The sequence below is a fragment of the Thunnus maccoyii genome, chromosome 14, assembly GCF_910596095.1.
Source record: "Thunnus maccoyii chromosome 14, fThuMac1.1, whole genome shotgun sequence".
Classification (NCBI taxonomy): domain Eukaryota; kingdom Metazoa; phylum Chordata; class Actinopteri; order Scombriformes; family Scombridae; genus Thunnus; species Thunnus maccoyii.
In genome coordinates this window covers 5,123,957-5,143,291 of record NC_056546.1, presented here as the reverse complement: position 1 = coordinate 5,143,291, position 19,335 = coordinate 5,123,957, and the positions used below count along the sequence as shown (strand labels likewise).

At 38.8% G+C, this 19,335-nt stretch overlaps 2 protein-coding genes across 8 annotated transcripts in view; one reads left to right on the top strand and one right to left on the bottom strand.

Moving 5' to 3' along the window:
* Nucleotides 1-11,140, bottom strand: part of itsn1 (intersectin 1 (SH3 domain protein)) — a 50,044-nt gene extending 38,904 nt beyond the window's left edge. Inside the window, exons 1-5 of one of the 6 annotated variants that reach the window (XM_042432853.1) lie at nt 10,909-11,140; nt 1,970-2,029; nt 965-1,057; nt 543-606; nt 192-352 (exon numbers count right to left, since the gene is read on the bottom strand). In XM_042432853.1, the coding sequence (XP_042288787.1) occupies nt 192-352; nt 543-606; nt 965-1,057; nt 1,970-1,997 (346 nt within the window). In that variant the 5' untranslated portion in view covers nt 1,998-2,029; nt 10,909-11,140. The remainder of the gene's footprint in view (nt 1-191; nt 353-542; nt 607-964; nt 1,058-1,969; nt 2,030-10,908) is intronic. The other 5 variants (XM_042432848.1, XM_042432847.1, XM_042432850.1 and 2 more) reach the window with 5 other exon arrangements.
* Nucleotides 11,141-11,590: 450 nt separating this feature from the next.
* On the top strand, nt 11,591-19,312 carry cryzl1 (crystallin, zeta (quinone reductase)-like 1). Of its 2 annotated transcripts, XM_042433231.1 has the most exons (13): nt 11,591-11,818; nt 12,629-12,706; nt 13,074-13,146; nt 13,271-13,315; nt 14,317-14,385; nt 15,433-15,566; nt 15,735-15,846; nt 16,070-16,090; nt 17,035-17,133; nt 17,230-17,345; nt 18,238-18,343; nt 18,430-18,475; nt 18,586-19,312. In XM_042433231.1, the coding sequence occupies exons 1-13, from the start codon at nt 11,753-11,755 to the stop codon at nt 18,680-18,682; spliced, it is 1,062 nt and encodes a 353-aa protein (XP_042289165.1). In that variant the 5' UTR covers nt 11,591-11,752; the 3' UTR covers nt 18,683-19,312. The 2 variants fall into 2 exon arrangements, with proteins under 2 accessions (XP_042289165.1, XP_042289166.1); XM_042433232.1 differs by lacking the exon at nt 16,070-16,090.
* Nucleotides 19,313-19,335: the final 23 nt, after the last annotated feature.

Genomic DNA, 19,335 nt, shown 5'->3' with positions numbered 1-19,335 from the left:
ATTGACTTAGCGGCGGTGAACCATCAGTGAAATGAAACAGTTACAAATCATCTGAATTCGCAGGCAAGACAAATAATTTAGAAGAAATTATTTTATTAATCACAGCAGGCTGACAAGATTCTTCTGCTATAAACATCAAACAGTTATTTCACCCCTACAGTGTGCCGTGTGTGTTTTCATGTGCGTCTTACCGAAGCCGGTTGGTGGGGCTAAAGGCAGCGGGGGCTGTTTCATACTGGGGGGTAGCGCGGTGGGCAGAGGGTGACCCTGGAGTTTCAGTTTGATGAGTTTCATGGCGATGGAGAACTCATGGATGTCCATACGACCGTCACTGTTCATGTCAGCCAGAGCCCTGAAGGTACACGAAGCAAATATTTAGGAGGGAATGAGTTCATTTCTTCACAAAAAACTGTAACAATCATTGGTGTGAACAGACAGTGTGCAGCGTCTATATCATTTTTTAAATATTGTAATGAATGAAGTGGCAACTAAATGTCTGTTAGTCTGTGAGCTGGTCGTTACTTCCTGGCCTTGTGACTCACCATATTTGGGCCAGGATGGGCGGGGGCAGTCCTGATTGAAGGAAGAAGTTCCTGGCCTGGTCGCCTGACAGACGAATACAAACAGGATGTCAAATCACAGGACAGATGAAAGGAGCATGGCTGCTCTTGATTGTGTGGAATGTGGTCGAACCCCATTAAAAAAAACAAATAGACTACGGCATCATATCTTTAACTTTTAGGACATCAAATGAAGTGTAAAATGTGGTTACCAGAGCTTTTTGCACTTGTCCTCTTACCAAATATATTTTATTTTATAATTCACATTCACTTCCTGTAAGTACACACAAGCACAAAGGACCTTTATTGACATTGGCCTCATTCAAGCCCTCATCTCGCCTCACCCATATACTGTAATGGTAGGTGTGGTCTGGAGTGTAGATAAGAGACAGAGAGACGGTTACCTGTGATGTAACCCCTGGCAGTTGGAGAGAGGCTGTGAAACTGCTGATCATGTTTGGCTCTCTCATCCACTGAGATCAGAAACACATCTGGACCTAACACACCCACAAAAAAAAAAAAAAAAGGGCAAACACACACACACACACACAAGCAGAGATTAGACAACAAACCCAAGACAGAGCCAGACAGATGGAGAAAGGGGAGGCATTAGAAGAATGTGTTAGTCACCGGTTTCAGTTCCTGTTAGCGGATTCCTAGTGAGTGACACTTCAGAGTGGAGTAAGAACTGGAGTAAAGATGAATAGACGAGGGACTGAGAGCTGAACACTGACTATGGTTGTTCCTTAGAAAGTTCAGTAGATGACTAATCAATGTTTGATTCAGTGAGACGTGACTTTAAACAGATCCGCTGCCAAGGATTCATCGCCAGCGATTGAATGGATCATTAAGTCTGACAGCAGATCATTTCATCAAAACATTCTGTGTCTCAGGGTCATCTGAGTATTTCCAAATTTATGTTCAGGTTTGACACAAAGGGAACGCTATACAGTAAAATGTAAGATGCTGACAACTTCCTTTTTATTTCCTACTCTGTTCTGTGCAATTTACTGGCAATTTCCACGTACGATGAGTCATGCTGAGTCAAGTTTAAATGCAAGAACAATTGCAGCTGTCAGAAAAGTAATTCCCTTTTTGTACCCTTTAGCTGGAAAAGAGCGATCATGTGACTTTATTCTGCCTCTGAAGTCTATAAGCTTGACAATAAGATTAATAAATAATCTTTAGGGGGGGTCTAAGATGTAAAACTCGTTATGGAAAATGAAGGTGGATTTATGAGAAGCTTGTCTTCTAATGGGCTGGTAAAATATTACGGTGCATTAATAAGAGTAATGTGCTGCCGTCTTGCTTTAACTACTCACAAAACTCTTAGCTGACAACTCAGAGAGGAAAATACACACATCAGCTTTTATCATACATTTTATTTCATGCCAGTTACAAACACATACCTGTGAATGTGGTGGGGAACTGTGCCATGGTTCATTCAGTCTTCTGCAGCTACACAACACCTGAAACCACACGTTTAGAAGAAACAGATTAAGTGTTTGTCACTTTTAGTATCATAACTATGTAATAATGTATGTAGTGTTAAAAGTATTTAATCTGTGAGCCTCAAAAACGCTTTCATTGTGAAGGTGCCTCTGTTGCCAAGGTCAGCAATCCCACTAGATGCTTAACAGCGTATGAAAAAAGTGACCAAATAATGGCTGATCCCCTGCCAAAGGTGCTGATACAGTAGACAAACTCATTCACAGTGAACCGTTTCCAGCACAAGTCTGGAGTTAATTTTCCACTCTGCTGTCTTTCAATGCTGTAGTTGTGGATTTTTTAGTCGCTCTGCAGCTCAGAGAGTTTTATGGATTTATTGTTTCTGAGCCTTTAAGGTTCGTTTTGTTCAGTTAAAGGACCAGTGTGTCAGATTTAGGAGGATCTAGGCAGAAATGTAATATAATAGTATGTTTTAATTAGTGTATAATCACCTGAAAATAAGCATTGTTGTGTTTTTGTTACCTTTGAATGAGCCGCTTATATCTACATAGATAGCGGGTCCCCTTTCACAGAGCCACCATGTTTCTACAGTAGCCCAGAACGGACAAACCAAACACTGTCACTAAATCTTACACACTGGTCCTTTAAGGATGCACACAAAGAAACACAAACATGGTTTTAAAATTGAAATCCTGCGTTTTCAATAAGTCTATATGACAACTATATGACCTCAGGATCAATCTGCTGTTGTCATCTGGTATTCAGACTAGTCCGGATCCAAAGGGGACTGGACCAGATCCACAGGGGACTGGACCTTGTGTCAGCCATGCTTGTGCATATCAACAGCAGGGCAGAAAACCTTTATTTATGCAGGGCAAGCTGCCTGAGCATACTTGCTTGTTTTCAAAACCACTCTGCTTCACACTCGCTCTTACACACATTCTCACTTGGAGCTGACCGCAGCGAACACCAGTTTCCTAATGTTGGATGGAAAAAAAGCTCCACTGGAGTCTTTTTTTTAAAGTCAGTGTTTCTTTCAGGCAACACAAACTGCAGAGAAACTAAATAAAAGACACCAAAAAACAAGAAATGTTTATATTATTATAGTTAAAAAACAACTATATTGACAAATATAGATTTATATCACCCAGCTATGCCAGGATTTATTTTAAATGTGCTAAAATGGTACAAAAGCTTCTCCACATCAGCCATTCTAGGGTGCAAAGAATGGAAAAAAACCTCCCATTTGAACCCAACTTTAGTTGCTTTAACAGAATAGGAGCTGCAATGATTAGTCGAACAGAAAATTCATTGGCAACTATTCTGATAATGGTCATTTTTAGACATAAATGCCAAACATCTGTTGGTTGCAGCTCCTCAGATGTGAAGATCTGAAGCTTTTCTGTGTCATACATGATAATAAACTGTTTATCTTTGCATTATGAACTGTTGATAAGACAAAACAAGACATCTGAAAACATCACTGTTGACTCTAGGAAGTTATATCGGGCATTTTTCACTACATTTAAAAGATTAATTGAGAAAATAATCCACAAATGAATCGATAATGAAAATAATCTTTAGCTGCAGACCTAAACAGAACTCTCTTTACTCTCATGACTGACAAAAATTCACAATATGGTTTTTAAGTTTTAAAAATTTTTGAGAAGCTTAAAATGTGCGGTATCACAGGTTTATGTCTAAATCATGTTCTTATATTTGGTTAAACAACATAAAAATGTGGCCCACACCCAAACAAGTCAATAAAATCTATATCTGTGTGTGTGTGTGTGTGTGTGAGAGAGAGAGACACACACACACCTCTGCACTACTAGAGGTATGTTAATCAGATCCAGACCTGCCTCTCCTGCATCACTGTGGCCAGCAGACAGCCCATAATAATAATCTGACACACATTGAAACAGACAAGGACTTAGCCAGTGTGTGTTTGTGTGTGTGTGTGTGTGTGTGTGTGTGTGTGTGTGTGTGTGTGAGTTGCTGACTAATTTTCCAATGTCATGCCAACAAAAAACAGATTCCTTACTCAGGGTAAAGGATAAGGAGAAAAGCCAGTTAAAGGGTCAGTTCACTCAAACACATTATCCCATTCAGGCCTTGTGGTATCTGGCTAGCAGATAGTATCTGTTTTATTTTATAAAGGTTATAAGACCACAGTTTACTGGAGGTGGATGGAATTTAGTCTGTACTGCTTAAAAAAAAACCCCAAAAACTCAACAACAAGGTTTCTTTCCAGAAACAGTTACTCAGACTCTTTCTTCAGTAGAAAACTGTCCTTGGCTTATTGAAGAGTGTGTTAGTTAGTGTGTGTGTTAGTGTGTGTGTGTGTGCCATTATCATCAGAGTGGGAGGACAAAGTAACCAGCTTAACTAGGTCAGAGGAACAAAGCCCACCCTACACAAACACAGACTCACACACACATTCATGGCTGCCACTGAAAGAACAGTGAAGTGTTTGGATAACTACAGTAGATTCGCTCTGAGCCAGAGACGGGAGAGCAAACAAACTGCCTTTAAACTTTTAATTTCATCTGATATGATATTCAAACAGCGGTAGCATCGAATACAGTAGGAACAAGCGCGTCTGGAAAAAGCATGTTAGTGAGAAGGTGATGTGAAGCGAGGACAGGGAAACGACGCCAAAATAAAAGCGCGTCTGGGAAATTAATGTTGACGTCTGTTAACCAGCAGCTGGTCGTACTGTAGCTGAAAAACAAGGCTTAAATATTAACAATATGAGGCTTGTATTCAGCAACTTCTTCATGCTTTCTTAACCAGAATGGACACAAAGGAAGGTACATTACAGCGAAGAGTGCAAATGTGTTATCCTCATGTTAAGTTCAAGGAATTGGAACGAGATTCACTTTAAACTTCTTGTGCTGCCAAACTCCAGAGAGATGTCAGGTTGCCAAAAACTCGTTCCGGCGAATAAGCTGCTTTTGTTTACAAGCTCTGGCTTCCCACTTTATCTTGGACTGAAGACGACTAACTGCAAGCAGGATCGCATCCTTTGTGACACCGGCGGCGACACAGGAAAAATGTAACCTTGTGTTTACCGTGACGTCTTTTAACATTTATTATTATCCGTCTGAACGGGCACAATAGGGGTTTTCATACATTTAATAATTTGATTCGTCTTGACACAAACAGCGCCGTCACAGCTGTTGATCTAAAGAATAAAAGCATCTATTTTTCTATTGTGTGTGTGCTTGGGTCCCTGTGTACATGTAATGTATTTGTGGGATTAGTCTGTATAATTGGAGCGTTGGGATGTAACTGGAGTGTCGGTCTGTTATAAAGGCTTGTGGCAGATGCCTGTTTAAGCCCCTCATACACACACACACACACACACACACTAAAGGCAGCTTCAGATGATACAGATTAGGGTTCAGTCTCTTTTTTTTCTTCTTTGTCCCTCCCCCCCTCATTTTCCCGCTGACCCCCTCTCACATTCCTCTTTTCTTTTCCATCATGAATAAATTCAGGACAACTGCGAATGATTTCTGACGCTCCGTCCGCTGATCGTCATCATACGCAGCCTCATAACATCCTTATAAGCATAGATGTCCCCACAGCGCTCCCACTTCCACTCAAACAGTCGTGTCAACTTCTGATTTACTTCCTATGAATGTTAAAACACTGGTCAAGTCGCTCATAAAACACTGTAGCATGTTTATAATCATGAACACGCTGCTTATGCTCTGTTTGATATTAAGAGAGAAGTCAGGATGTTCCGTCTCTGGCGAGGAAATATCAAATTAAGCAGCTGCTTGAGTCATAATTCCAATTATTGATTCATAGATACTTTTTGATTCAGCATAAATGCTCAAAATGTTAAAATAGTGCTTTATAAGTAACATTTGAACTAGAGGGGAGAAGGCAGCTGACCTTACAGTACACACGCAGCACGATGTTATCAGGCAAAGATTAATATTTCAGTGATACAACAAAATTAGATTACGTTGTTGATGCCAAACCATTCACCCTCAAGCAAGAGACAGCAAACTGTTAGATAGACAGTTAGAGCAAACAAAAACTAAGGCTCCATAATTACTGAATAATAACAGAAGTACATTTTCCTGACTGTTTATTAAAAACATGGAAAAAAACTGTTGTGTAAAATGCAGAGAGACTTGTTTTATAATTGATTAATTTCATGCTGAATCAAACTTGAGTCGCATCATGCGGTGCATAGAGATAAGGCTGCAACTGATGATTCTCTTCATTATTGATTAAGCAATCAGTTGTTTGATCTCTTAAATGTCAGAAAATGGTGAAAGATGTTGATCACTGTTTCCCAAAGCCAGAGATGACGTCCTCAGATGTCAAGTCAACAACCCAAAGACACTCAGTTTACTCAAAACAATTAATTCATTATCAGAATAGTTGCTGCTTAATTTAATAGTTGGCAACTAATCGATGAACTGACTAATTGTTGCAGCTCTACATAGCTCAATTAGATCGTCAGGCACATTTTCTCTTTGGTATAAATCAAACGTTTTAAGTGCTGAAGTCAATATGAGAGAGTAAAATTCTTATACGGTAATTCACAACCTGGTTTCTCTTGTGTTTCTGTTTGTGTAAATCTCTCCAGCACTTTCTGCTTCTACGACTGCCTTCTCTTGCTATCAGCCAAGTCCGCCGCGCCTTTAGTGTAAATATCAACATGACATCATTTCGTCTGTTTGTTTGGCTACACTATTTTTGCTGCACCAAAAAATCAACACTGGCCCAGAAATGCTGGACAGACGCATCACGAAATAAGTGTCGGCTCGGTCTGCTGTGCTGCATGAAACTCTCGATCCTCAGGCACCTGATTCCTTATTATTCCAGTTTGAAGTGAAGCATAAATTATTAGTCAATCAATGGTTGATTGACAGAAAATTAATTACTGACTCATTTATCGTGTAAGTGTAAAGACATGCTTGGTTTCCTTCATTTAATGTCGCTGTCAATCAAACTTATTCGCTACTTGAAGACATTTCACTTGGGACTTCAGCATCCTTCTCATTATTTTTATCAATTTCCAGACTAAACAATCGATGGATTAATAGAAAGCACTGATCAAAAGTTCAACTGATAATCAATTTCAAGAACGTGGGTTTTATCTGTTGACTGCGATTATGATGGTGTCGGTATTAATAACTGCAGCCTCTTCACATCAGCTTTCTATCACTCGACATACTCCCACACGCATGCATTTAACACACCCCCTCCGCTTCAAACACACACACACACACACACACACACACACACGCTTGCTCCACTGTCTCCCACTTTCTCACCCCCACGCTAAAGACACGCTCTCTCTCAACACACCCTCTGACACTGACCCTAAGCTCTGCGTCTTGCTCTCCCTCCCAAACACACACACACACACACAACAACACATTCTTAACACACTGCTGTCAAATGGTGAGGCCAGAGAAATGACAGGACCCCAACCCACCCAGCACACACACACACACACACACACACACACACACACACACACACACACACACACACACACACACACAGATAATTACCACTGCAGTCCCTCCATCAGCTCTCCCTGTATCACCCCATCCTCCCCTCAGGCTCCCTCCTCCCATCTCCTCACCAGCAATGCTTGCCAGCCTCCGCAGCTAGCTAATGTTAGCACGATTACAATGTAAAAACTGATAGCAAAGCCCAAAAAACCTTGACTGGTAACTACTGAAGCTGAAAGCACAGCACTGTGAACACTTTTAGCACTGAGGCTGTGAGATTATTTTTTACTTACACTACAAGAAAAATGTCAGTATAACATAAAATTCATCATGTAACTTTGTTGTTTAACCCTGAACAGGTTTGTAGTAGTGAAATTGTCCATTCATGATGTAAATATAACAATAAACAGCCAGCACACCGCAAAATAAAATCAATTGCAATGTAAGGACACTGTATCTCCTTTATATTTGTATTGTAGAGAACAAGTAGTTTAACTGAGAATCAGTCTAATCAGGTAAAAACACCTGTGATTGTCGAGCACGGCTGTGTAGGAGCTTTAATGTCATTTTAGCCGTGTGACCATGTACAGGTAACCAAATTGTATTCCTGGTCAAATGGCTTTATATGAGAGGGACGTTACAAAATAAAAGTATGTAATGTCCATCTTAAAAGTCTACCCGATCCATCAAGCTAATTTGAGCCTGTTTAAAATGTTCTACCACCTTTTTTTTTTTGTTGATGGATTATAGTGTGAGTTCTGGCCTGAGGCTGCTGGATGTGAATGAAAACAATTTGCTGTGCTGAAACCAGAAGTTCTGGGACATGTTGGAACAAACTGTATTGTATGTGGTTCTGATTTATAGGTTGTTTGAAATAGGATCACAAAGTCACACCCCCTGAGCCCAGCTCAACTTTTGAACTTTCTGGAAACACATGCATAATCATACTGGTGATGTAGATCTCTCAGCAAACACTGTCTGAGTGTATAATATACATGTAAAACACATGTGCACAACATTGACTAAATCCTGCCTGCCTCATGCAGAACACCTGCTATTGTTAGTGGAGCTATGGCATTAAAAACTAAGACATCAATCAACTTCAGAACATTTTCAGTTTTTTCCAGCTCTAAAGGACAGATTCACAGTCTTTCAAATCTGTTTTAAAACAACAGTCAGGAGACCAAATGAACACTGAAACATGTTTCATTCCTTCTGCTCATACTGACCATTAGAAGATCCCTTCATAATGCACTTAAAATATAAGTGATGGGGGACAAAATCCACAGCATCAGCGTCCAGATGAGTCAAATCAAGTAGATATCTTTCAATGTTACAGTCTTTATAATATCAAAGTCCCTCTTTTTGTTACTATACTTCCACCGCAGCTCAACAGGGAAACACTGTCCGAGGAAACACAAAGAGGGAATTTGATGCTAAAAAGACTGTAAACATGGCAGATGTTAATCAAACTTGTATTAACATATCATATGTATGTACTTTAGCTTACCGGCCAGGATGTTTTCTTTCCAACTTCAAGAGGACCTGTTAAAATCTGCTATTACCATGGAAACCGGTCCTCACTGATCGGAGCTCGGTAAGTCTTGTCAATCAAGACCCTGGTGCTACACCTGCCCTGACGTGGGCTGAGTGTGCTCAGTTCTCGAGAAAGAACGCTTACAGTAACAGGAAAGGTATGTTTGTCAAAACATCCCCACTTCCTGTATCATTTCCGAGGACTCATCTCTGTCAAGGGTACTTTCACCTGACAACCACAAGGCATTTCTCTAGTTTAAAACAAATGATGAGCGCACTAAATGGTTGTTTTGACAAGTGTTTCGGTTTAAAGAGTGACCCTGTTAACTGGCGACTGTGTCTGTGGTTGTCGTAGTGACGGCAGCTGTTGAAAACACAAACAGAAAACGTAGGACTCCTCCTAAAAGCCTCAAATTCTCTTAAATTGAATGTTCAATACAGTATATATATTCATCTGGTCCTTTTCGTCTTACAGTATTTAAATTAAGTGTTGCCACCAACAAGAAGTATATGCATTTCTTTGCTAATTGTTCTGAAATTAACCTTTTTTAAATGTTAGCTTGTGTGAGATGAAACATTGAATGTGGTTGCAGCATAATAATAATACGTTTAATTTGTACTGCTCTTTTCATTAGTAGTGAAACTCAAAGTGCTACAGTATTAATAACATAGAACACACAACATTAAGAAAATAATAATAATAAGTTAAGAGTATCCACACTGATGGCCATAAACTATACTTTTTGTGTGTACACAATGGCAAAGCTTGCCATGACAAAGCAGATTAATCAGTTGACTATGAGCCACTTTCCAATGGAGGATAACAGTATAAAATCCCAAAATAGGTTATAGCTGCACTGCCAGCTTATATGCAACGTTTTGTTTCCCACATTATAAGAGAAGTTGTAGGCGAATGCTTCTTGCTGAGCACAATTTAACTTATGTAAATTGTTAGTGTAGATAATAAACACGGATGATTGATTCAAGATTCAAGATTACTTCATTGTCATTTCTCAGTGCTCGCATACATTGAAACCGAATTCCGTTTCTCCCAGGCGTAAGTAAAGGAATGACATAAGTACACAGAAGTATGAAAGTCTTAAAATAGCAGCAAAGGTAACATGAGGTAACTTAATGCAATGAGTTTGCAACAAGGCATTTTACTGTTGTGAAAGTGACTGATGCCGTATGGACAGTTTGTGGGGATTAAAGTAAAATTTGATAAGGCTTTTAGGATGACATCTGCGTGTTGTGTTCCTGTTTTAAACAGCTCCCATCACTACGAGCAACCACGGACGCTCTCAGCTGAAAGGCACCAGTTAAAACGGTCACTCGTTAAACCGAAACACCGGACAGGTAGCTGAATAGATGGACAGCTGTGACCTAACATCAGGGTTTGATGTTGGCACACTCTAGGCTAACTTGATAAAATCCTCCACACTGTAAGTGTCGCTGCCTGCCCGAGCATTATCAGTCAGTAACCTTGCTGATTCATCACCTTATTCTCCAACCAACCCCGCTGATAGCGAAGCTAAAGTTAAACTAAAAAAATAAAAACCAACGTTAGGTCACAGACAGGCAGTGCAGATGCAGTGATTTAAACGTTAGCACAATAGCTAACAGTTGCAAAGTGACTAGACCGCATAGTGCTTAAATATCTTGTAGTATTTGTCGTGTTGCACAGAGTACTATCAGACACCTCCTAGCTTGGCTACTACTACAGTTAGAGTCTGACAGTTGCAAGCTACACCCGGTTAAAAAAAAGACAAACCGGCCGTGCTAACGTTAGCAGACAGGCTAACCAGTGAGAAGCTAACGTCAGCCCGCTCAGGGACATTCTTCCACATCACACACACCATACACCCTGCTCTTACCTCATAGTTCACTTCCCATAGTCAAATAGTGGATAAAGTATCTCCGTGTATGTTTATGTAGCCATATAACGAGGTATCGCCTCCAAAATTGCGCTGTTTTATCACCGAAAACCCCTTTCCGGTGATTCTCCTGTGGTTCCGAAATCCCGACCGACTGAGGGACAGTTGGAAAATGGGGTAACGCTACTAACGTATCGCGAGATGTCAACCGTAGCTATGAGGATATCGATGTAATCTCGCGATATGTGTAGCAAGGACGATGTGACGGATTAGTAGCGCTCCTATCGGCTGTCATGTATGTTACACACTTACATTGCAAGTGCATTATGAAGGGATCTTCTAATAGCCAGTATGGATATGAGGAATTATTATAGCAAGAGAAAGCAATTTCAATGTTCATTTTGGCACCTGACAGTACCACGGAGGATGATTTAGAAAGTGTGAAAAAAATGAAAGGTCAAAATAAAACAACATAGGTGATTGCATATTTCATAGTGTTGTGCATATTACATACAAAGCTGTATGCAGCCAGAGAATTTGACATCTGAATTGACATATTTATTTTATATGACAGATCTAGATATTTTTTGTGTTTTAGTTTCTGTTTGTATTATAGTTGTATGATGTAGTAATCCATATCATCCAGTAAGTGGCGGTGTTGTGCTAATTTTAACAGCAAAAAATGTAAACAACGAAGAAGAAGAAGAGGTCAGCTGACTCAAGCTAGTCAATTTAGCTACAACTGTCTTCTCCAGGAAAGAGGACTACACAGCAAATTGATGAATTAGATTTTTGTTTGATATTTTAGTTAATCTCTACACAAATTCCCGGTGTAACAAACAGCATGAAAGGTTTATATTGCCGAGTCGGTGTGAATGATGCTGAGCCCAAGTTCGTTATTCAGGAAACGGTGAGTTTGTGTTTGTGTCTTTCAGGCTCTGCCTGTTGTATGTGGATGTTGTTTTTTGTCATTATTTGCCACGGTATTACACATTAAAGCATCAGATCGGGAAACCAAACGAACTGTGCATCTGCATGTGTGACACAGTAGCTCCACCTGCAGACACCACTGCTGCTGAGTGATGATGTACCTGTGTGTTATTACTGCTAATAATGTCAGTACTTTCTCTCTTTAATTAGATTTCTTTAATTTGTGCAGCTCCACACTATAATGTAACATCTCCTGTGGGGTCTCATATGTGGAGGCAGGCGCATATACACTTAATGAATAACAAAGTAGCAAAAACACAGTTGTAATACTGTAAAATATGTCTTCTTAGGAGAAGTTATAATTGCTGACAAATACTGTACATTAATAAACACTTAAATGCCCTTATATCTGCTTACAACCACAATATAGTGTGTTACTAACATTTAATTAATGTTCCTATATATGTATATGCTAAATAGGGGAACTTAATAACTAAAACATTAAAAAGCCAACACTGATTAGTTTGTTATTTTGCTAAATAACTAGCAAACTATGATGATTTAGTAGTTTTAAAAGACTTGTTTTAAAGAAGAAAGTGTTGAATTATTGATTGCATCAAATGCATCCATCACATAAGCTTTACAGTACGATCTTGGTGTCCTTGGTGTGTCTTTTGCATTATTATATATTTATTCTATTTTGTGTGTGGCTGCTTTGTGATTGTTCAGCTCAAGTTAACTCATCTGCCTCTCAGTTTGACTGTTTGTCTCTGTGTGTTTTCCTCTCCAGTCTATCTCAGAGGTCTTAGGCGGCCATCAGGTCAGAGTTCAGGTGAAGGCATGTGGACTCAGCGCTCTGGACCTCAAGGTAACAACAGAAAAACAAAAATCGAGTGTTATGTGTTAACTGTTCTGAAATATGAACTGAAAGAAACTTATGTGAAAAAGGAAATTGTGTTTACATGCCTTTGTTTTTTATTGATAAAAATAATTAATAAAAGATTAAATTAAATCAAAAAATTAAATTAAATTCTAGAAATTACGCTTTACTGTCAGTGAAGTGTTGTAACTCACATCCTTACAGTTGAAAGGCTGTTTGTTGCTGCACAGTTACATTATGTCAGTACTGTTTCTTCATTTCCATGTCAGTGAATTGAATAAGTCAACCAATCACAGCTGCTATGACCGATCACTGAAGACTCTTCTCCTTTCTCCTCGTCTGTCTCGCCCTCCAGTTGCTCGAGGACGTCGGGATCCAGAGAGATTTAATCCCCGTCGGCAGAGAGGTGGCTGGGGTCGTCCTGCAAGGTTGTAAACGCACAAACACAGTAACACAACGCTTCATAAGTAACACATGTGATTTAGTAGTGAGTGTCTTCATTAGATATTTATCAGCTCTGGTTTACCTGGATGTGTTTGTTTTTTTCTTCAGTGGGTTCAGATGTTGCCTTTTTCCAGCCGGAGGACGAAGTCGTAGGTAGGAAACATTTAATGATCTGAACCCTGAACATGTGATGACTGATGACAGGAATGTTGTTATTTAGAGATGCATGAATTTGAAATGTTTGCTTATATCTGTAAATACAGCTGGCTGATTATTAATTATTGTCATTTATTTGCCACCTTGTATTATTACGGTATAACACAATTTTCAAATCTAGATATTGTGATTCATTGGTCGCATGTGTAAATTAATGAGGTCAATTTTACCAAAATCTGTGCCATTGAAAAACACTTGAGTCATAAAACAGGATTAATATGAGTTCAATTTTTTTTTTTTTTTAGAGCTGAAACGATCAGTCAATTGGCAGATAAATAACTGGCAGCTATTTTGATAATCAATTAATCATTTCAGTCATTTTTAAGGTAAAAATATCAAACATTCTCCAACTCCAGCTTGTCATTCGTGAGGATTTGCTGCTTTTCTTAGTCTTATGTGATAATAAATTCAATATTTTTGGATTTTAGACTGTTTTTTGAACAAAAAAAAGGCGATTTGATGACATCATCTTGGTTTTAGGAAACTGTGACAGACATTTTTCTCTGTTTTCTGGCATTTTATATACAAAGCGATTAATTGAGATAATAATCAGCAAATTAATCAATAGTCAAAATAATTGTTAGTTGCAGCTCTAAATTTTTTATCATGTGGTTCGAAATACTTGATATGGTAACGTACTGTACATGTTATGTATGTAACTAACATTTATTTTCCTTGTCAATTAATCTTTTGAATATTTTCTTGATTGATTTATTAATCATTTAGTCTATAAATGTCAGAAAATGGTGAAAAATATCAATCAGGACTAAAGAAACCAGAAATTATTTTTTGACAATTTCACATTTGAAGGTGGAATCAGACAATTTGGATATTTTTTCTTAAAAAATGACAAAAACGATTATAAAAATCGTTGCATCTCTAGTGTTTTCACAATATTAATAGTGTTCATATTACTCATAACTCATTATACATTGCAGGTATTCTTCCTCTGGATTCTCCCTGCTCTGGACTCTGTGATACCATTGACATAGATGAACACTATTTAGGTAAAATGGACTCACACACACACACACACACACTTACACGCACTTTATTCCTGTAACAAGCAGCTGCCTTTATCATCAAACACAAAGTCTCACAATACAGTCAAAACTCACATGTTCCAACTCTTTTCTAATGATCAAAGTCACCACTTTCTCATCCCGATGCCTTGACTTTTACAAAATTCTACTTTCACTTCAGTTTGATAAGTCAGCTCACAAAAAAAAAAAGGGCAGTTTAGGTCACATCCTCTCATCTCTGCCCTGAAGAAGCCAGTCAAAAGTGTTTCTCTTAAGTGAACGCTCCGACTCCAACCACCTTTCATCTGTGCCTCATACACTTCAAAGTTCAAATCAAATGGTGCTGACGGTGTGAAAGAATTGTATAAAAGCACAGAAAGAAAGAGCCCCCCCCCTCCCTCGACAACTTTCACCTGTAGTTTCTGGCTGACTTCATTCTGAAGCCGACAAGAGAGGAGAGAAATTGATTACGCCGTTCTTTATGGGGGCAGAGAAATCATCTGAAAGCAGGTTAATAAGGGGAATTCCATCATGAATAATTTATCATCAAGGCATAATGTTCTGGACGGCGCCTCCGGGCGACTGCACGGTCTCGTATTGAGGCAGCAAAAATTTGGAAAATGAGTTTTTTCTGTGAGAGCAGCAGATCTTTGGAATACCAATGGAAAAGAGGAGCTGAGCTGCATGCAGTATTTTTAAAATTAAACTTAAAATATGGCTCATATATGCGTTATGTTAGTGTTTTATACCTGTCTGATTGTTAGTATAAAGAGTTGTGACACATTTCTCTCAGTTTTCTTTCCTCATATTTTATAATTCTGCTACATATGCAGTGTTTATACTTTGTTGTCGGTTTTAAGTTGTGAGTCGTGACTTCCGGTGTAGATTAGCTGTGAGCTAACTCCGGCGCGTTTGCATTGATGTTGTTAAAATGCCTGATTAATGTGCACTGCCTCCTATAAACAAATAGATGAATAAAACGCTCTTTTTAATAAGCATACTTTTATGTGTGTTTCTGTGTTTGTTCTCCAGTTCAGAAGCCAGAGAAGCTGAGCTCGGTGTGTGTTGCTGGAGCGCTGCAGGACGGACTCTGTGCTTACACCGCTCTGCACACACACGCCCGCATGGCAGCCGGACACACGCTCCTGGTTCTGGACGGCGCCAGTGTACGTAAAAAAAAAAACACACACCAAAGAGTAGTTTAAATATCATCCACGGCTGCATCAGGGGATTTTTTTTGTTTCATGTTTCCCTCTTTCATAACTTTTTTAATACATTAAATGACCTAAAAAAACCTGTATTTTCTTTGAAGCCGTCTCCTCTCCCTCCCTCAGTCTTTCGGCCTGATGTGCATCCAGCTGGCTTGTTACCATGGAGTGAAGGTCCTGACGACGTCACACTCACAGCAAAAACACACATTCCTGGAGCAGCTTCGGCCCAGCGTAGGTCTGTACAGGATCATGTTTTCATGTCTGCAAAAAAATCCTTAACAGCGCCTGTAATGTGATGCTTTAAAACCAATCTTCTCAAATCCATTCTCCAAGAAATCACTCATTTTTTCTTATAATTTATTGATTTTTTTTGCTCTTCTTTTAATCTTTTCTTATCTTTGATCCTTTTCCTCTCTTCTTCGATCTTTTCTCTCTCCTCCTCCTCATATTTTCCTCAGGTGTTCAGGATCCTCTAGTTGGTGAGATCTTCTCTGTCTTTCTAACTGACTTGCATGCTCGTTTTCTTGTCGGACCTCTCCTTCCTGCAGCACATTGCAGTTGTTTAACTGTCAATTTGAGCTGTACTTGTGTTGCTTTATTTTGTGTATCCCTCAACAGCTTTCCTTGGGCTGGTTCCTCCTCATCTGTGTACATACATGTGTAAAAACCAAAATCAATCAAGTCCTTCGCTCTCATGATATTCTACAGATGTTGGTCTCCAGAGTTAGAAGAGAATCAGGCAAAAAAGCTTTTAAATATGTCGCCGCTTCTTCCTGGAATAATGTACAGAAAGACCTGGAAAAAAGGATTGAGAAAATAGTGCTCTTGATAAATGTGACTGTTCCTAAATTTTCACTGAAATCTTTTTAGAAAATTGTACCTTTGTGTGTGTTTGTGCATTATTACAGGATTTTTGTCCTTGACCTTGTGCTGCATATTAATTGGAGTGTGTGGCAGTTTAATTTGTCTGTTTGTGTTGTTTGTGTTTATTGTTGTAACAGTGTTTATGCTTACTGGTTAAATAAAGTATATATATCCTTTATTTAACCAGGTCTGAAGCTGAGACAGTGCAGCAATTCACCACAATTACCATCAGATGTTTTATCTATGTTATAACTTTTACACATTTAGTTGCATTTTAAATTCAGTTATGTAACCCCATTATACAGCCTATTTTTTCTCATTCTAAGTAAATATTGACAAACTTAAACCTTTTTTTTTTATATGAAAAGGATCTAAACTATGCTGCCACCATGTGGATAATATCAGAACTGCAATTTGAATGAGCTTGTGATGAGATTATTTGGTGTTAGAAGATCAGATCTGCAAACATGTTATTCAACCAGTCAACTTTTCAACTTTTAAATATATTAAAAATCAGAATGACTCATGATATCTTGCGGGTGTGTGTTTGTGTGTGAAGCCAGGGTGATTCCGGTCTATAAGGACTCATCGGACCTGCTGCCGGTGGTTTTGGAGGAGACAGGAGGACTGGGAGTGGATATAGTCATAGACTCAGGAGGTAAAAGCAGTTTATGTGCTGAATGTCAACTCAACCCGCTGAAACAAACAGAAATCCAAACATTTCTCTGTGTTTGTGTGCTTTCTACACGTGTAGTGCGTCTACAAGAAGACAAGGAGCCAGAAGAGATGAAGCTCCTCCCACACAAGCATGACATCATCAGCGTGCTGGGAGTCGGGGGGCACTGGGTCACATCCCACCAAGACCTGCAGGTGAGTCGGCATCATAATGGGATCACGAATCTCCGGTTAAAAAATAAATCAAATATGGTAACACTTTACTTAAAGTCCCCCCTTATTTTGCATTTATAATACATGAACAGTTAATAAATAGTTAATAACTCACTATTATGTTGTTTTAAGCAGATATAAGCTTTTATTAACTCCTCCTGTGGGCTCCCAGAAGTGGACGCTGGTGTATAAACAGATAGTAAATGACAATATAGTAAAACACAGTTGCAATAAAAATAAAATGTCTTCAAAGGAAAGTTGCTGACAAATACTGTACATTAATAAACACTTAAGAAATTAATTATATCTGCTTACAACCACATTATGTGTTATAAACCATTTATTTATTTTTTAAACACTGCTTATAGATGCTAAATAGGGGGACTTAAAGTGTAACCCAACATATATTCCTAATTTACAAGAAAATAAGTATTTTATTAAACAAATGTAAGCATAAATATGATGCTTTTGTGCAGTTCAATTTAGATTAGATTTAGAATATCAGGCTAGTATCAAAAATACCCAATAAACCAAAATCAATACTATGATATATCAGTTATCTGCCAATAAAAAGACAGATACAACACAGAAAAAAGTGACTAATAAAAATAAATATTTTGAATGACAGTTTGGATTTTGGCTAAATATCAATATTGCAATGTTGTTAAGAAAGAAACTGGGGGACAATCAAGATGATTTTTATTATTCATTATTGGTAACATCACTTCAAAATCACTTAAAGTACTTTAGATCTGATACAGCACATAACTCCTGTGACTACAAAGTGTCTGAATGGGAATTAAATGAAAAAAAGTATAAATAATCACCTGTTTACCAGCAGTTTTATCACCTCTGTGTCTTTGTGTTTCTACAGTTGGATCCTCCAGACTGCAGATTACTCCACTTAAAATCAGCCTCCGTGTCTTTCCTCAACCCTGAAGTCTGGACGGCTTCATCGGCTCAGCAAGGAAGATATCTCCGTATCCTCTGACAACAGCGTTTAATCTTAACATTTACACACACACATACACTGTCTCCTCTAAAGTCTTTAACAGCCTCGTGTCAGATATTATGAAGGACATCGTGGAGAAGATGTCAGCTGGAGTACTCAGGTAATCCAAACACAGAACTGTACTGTCTTACTATAATGTTACTTAATAGACCTTATAGCTGTTTTCAAGATGCACAAACTGTAGTTTAACTTGATCAAACATCTCTCCAGACCTCAACCTGAGGAGGCTGTCCCTCTCTACGAAGCCACAGTTGCCATGGAGACCGTGCAGCGTCACCAGAAGAAGAGGGCGGTTGTTCAACTGTGACCAAATGACTCTGCTGGGATGCTGCTACAGATAACAAGTCAATAAGATCGCTTCTCCCTGCAGTTCACGTATCGTTGAGGCAGTGAAACCTGTCCCAGCATGCACTGCAGGGACCACAAGGAGACGACATGGACCCGTTTGACTTTAAACTGCAGAGGATCACTGTAGATTTTCTTCTTCAGAGGAAACAGTCGTACCCACAGAGCCGCCGTGTGTCGTTTCAAACACAGACACATTGAACCACATTCAGACCCAGTTTTTAAATGACATGTTTAGCCTCTAAATATTTATGAATTCATGCGGCTTTCAAATTAGACTACAAACCATATCAAAGCCTGTTTGATCAGTTTGAATTTTTATTGGTGAATCCACACAGCTTCATCCCAACAAATGTTGTGTTATACATTTAAAAAGAAACGACTGCGATTGTGGTGAATTCCTGAGAGAATTTGCTTGTGATGTAAAAAAACATTCATGATTGAAGGTTTGCATCCAAATGACTGTATAAACAGCAAATACAGTTTATGTTATTGAACTAAGTGTACTGGCTTATATGTTGCAGATTTTGTTTACTGACGCCAACAGCTTTGTAATTACTTGTATTAAATCTTAAATGAATGGAAAAGATCAGACAATGTTTGCTCTGTTTTTTT

Bases quoted from the DNA above. Each gene is read 5' to 3' on its own strand.
- cryzl1 (XM_042433231.1), top strand. From the start codon at position 11,753: ATGAAAGGTTTATATTGCCGAGTCGGTGTGAATGATGCTGAGCCCAAG. The intron at 13,316-14,316 runs GTAGGAAACATT...TATACATTGCAG, and splicing joins GCCGGAGGACGAAGTCGTAG to GTATTCTTCCTCTGGATTCT. The intron at 18,476-18,585 runs GTAATCCAAACA...ACATCTCTCCAG, and splicing joins ATGTCAGCTGGAGTACTCAG to ACCTCAACCTGAGGAGGCTG.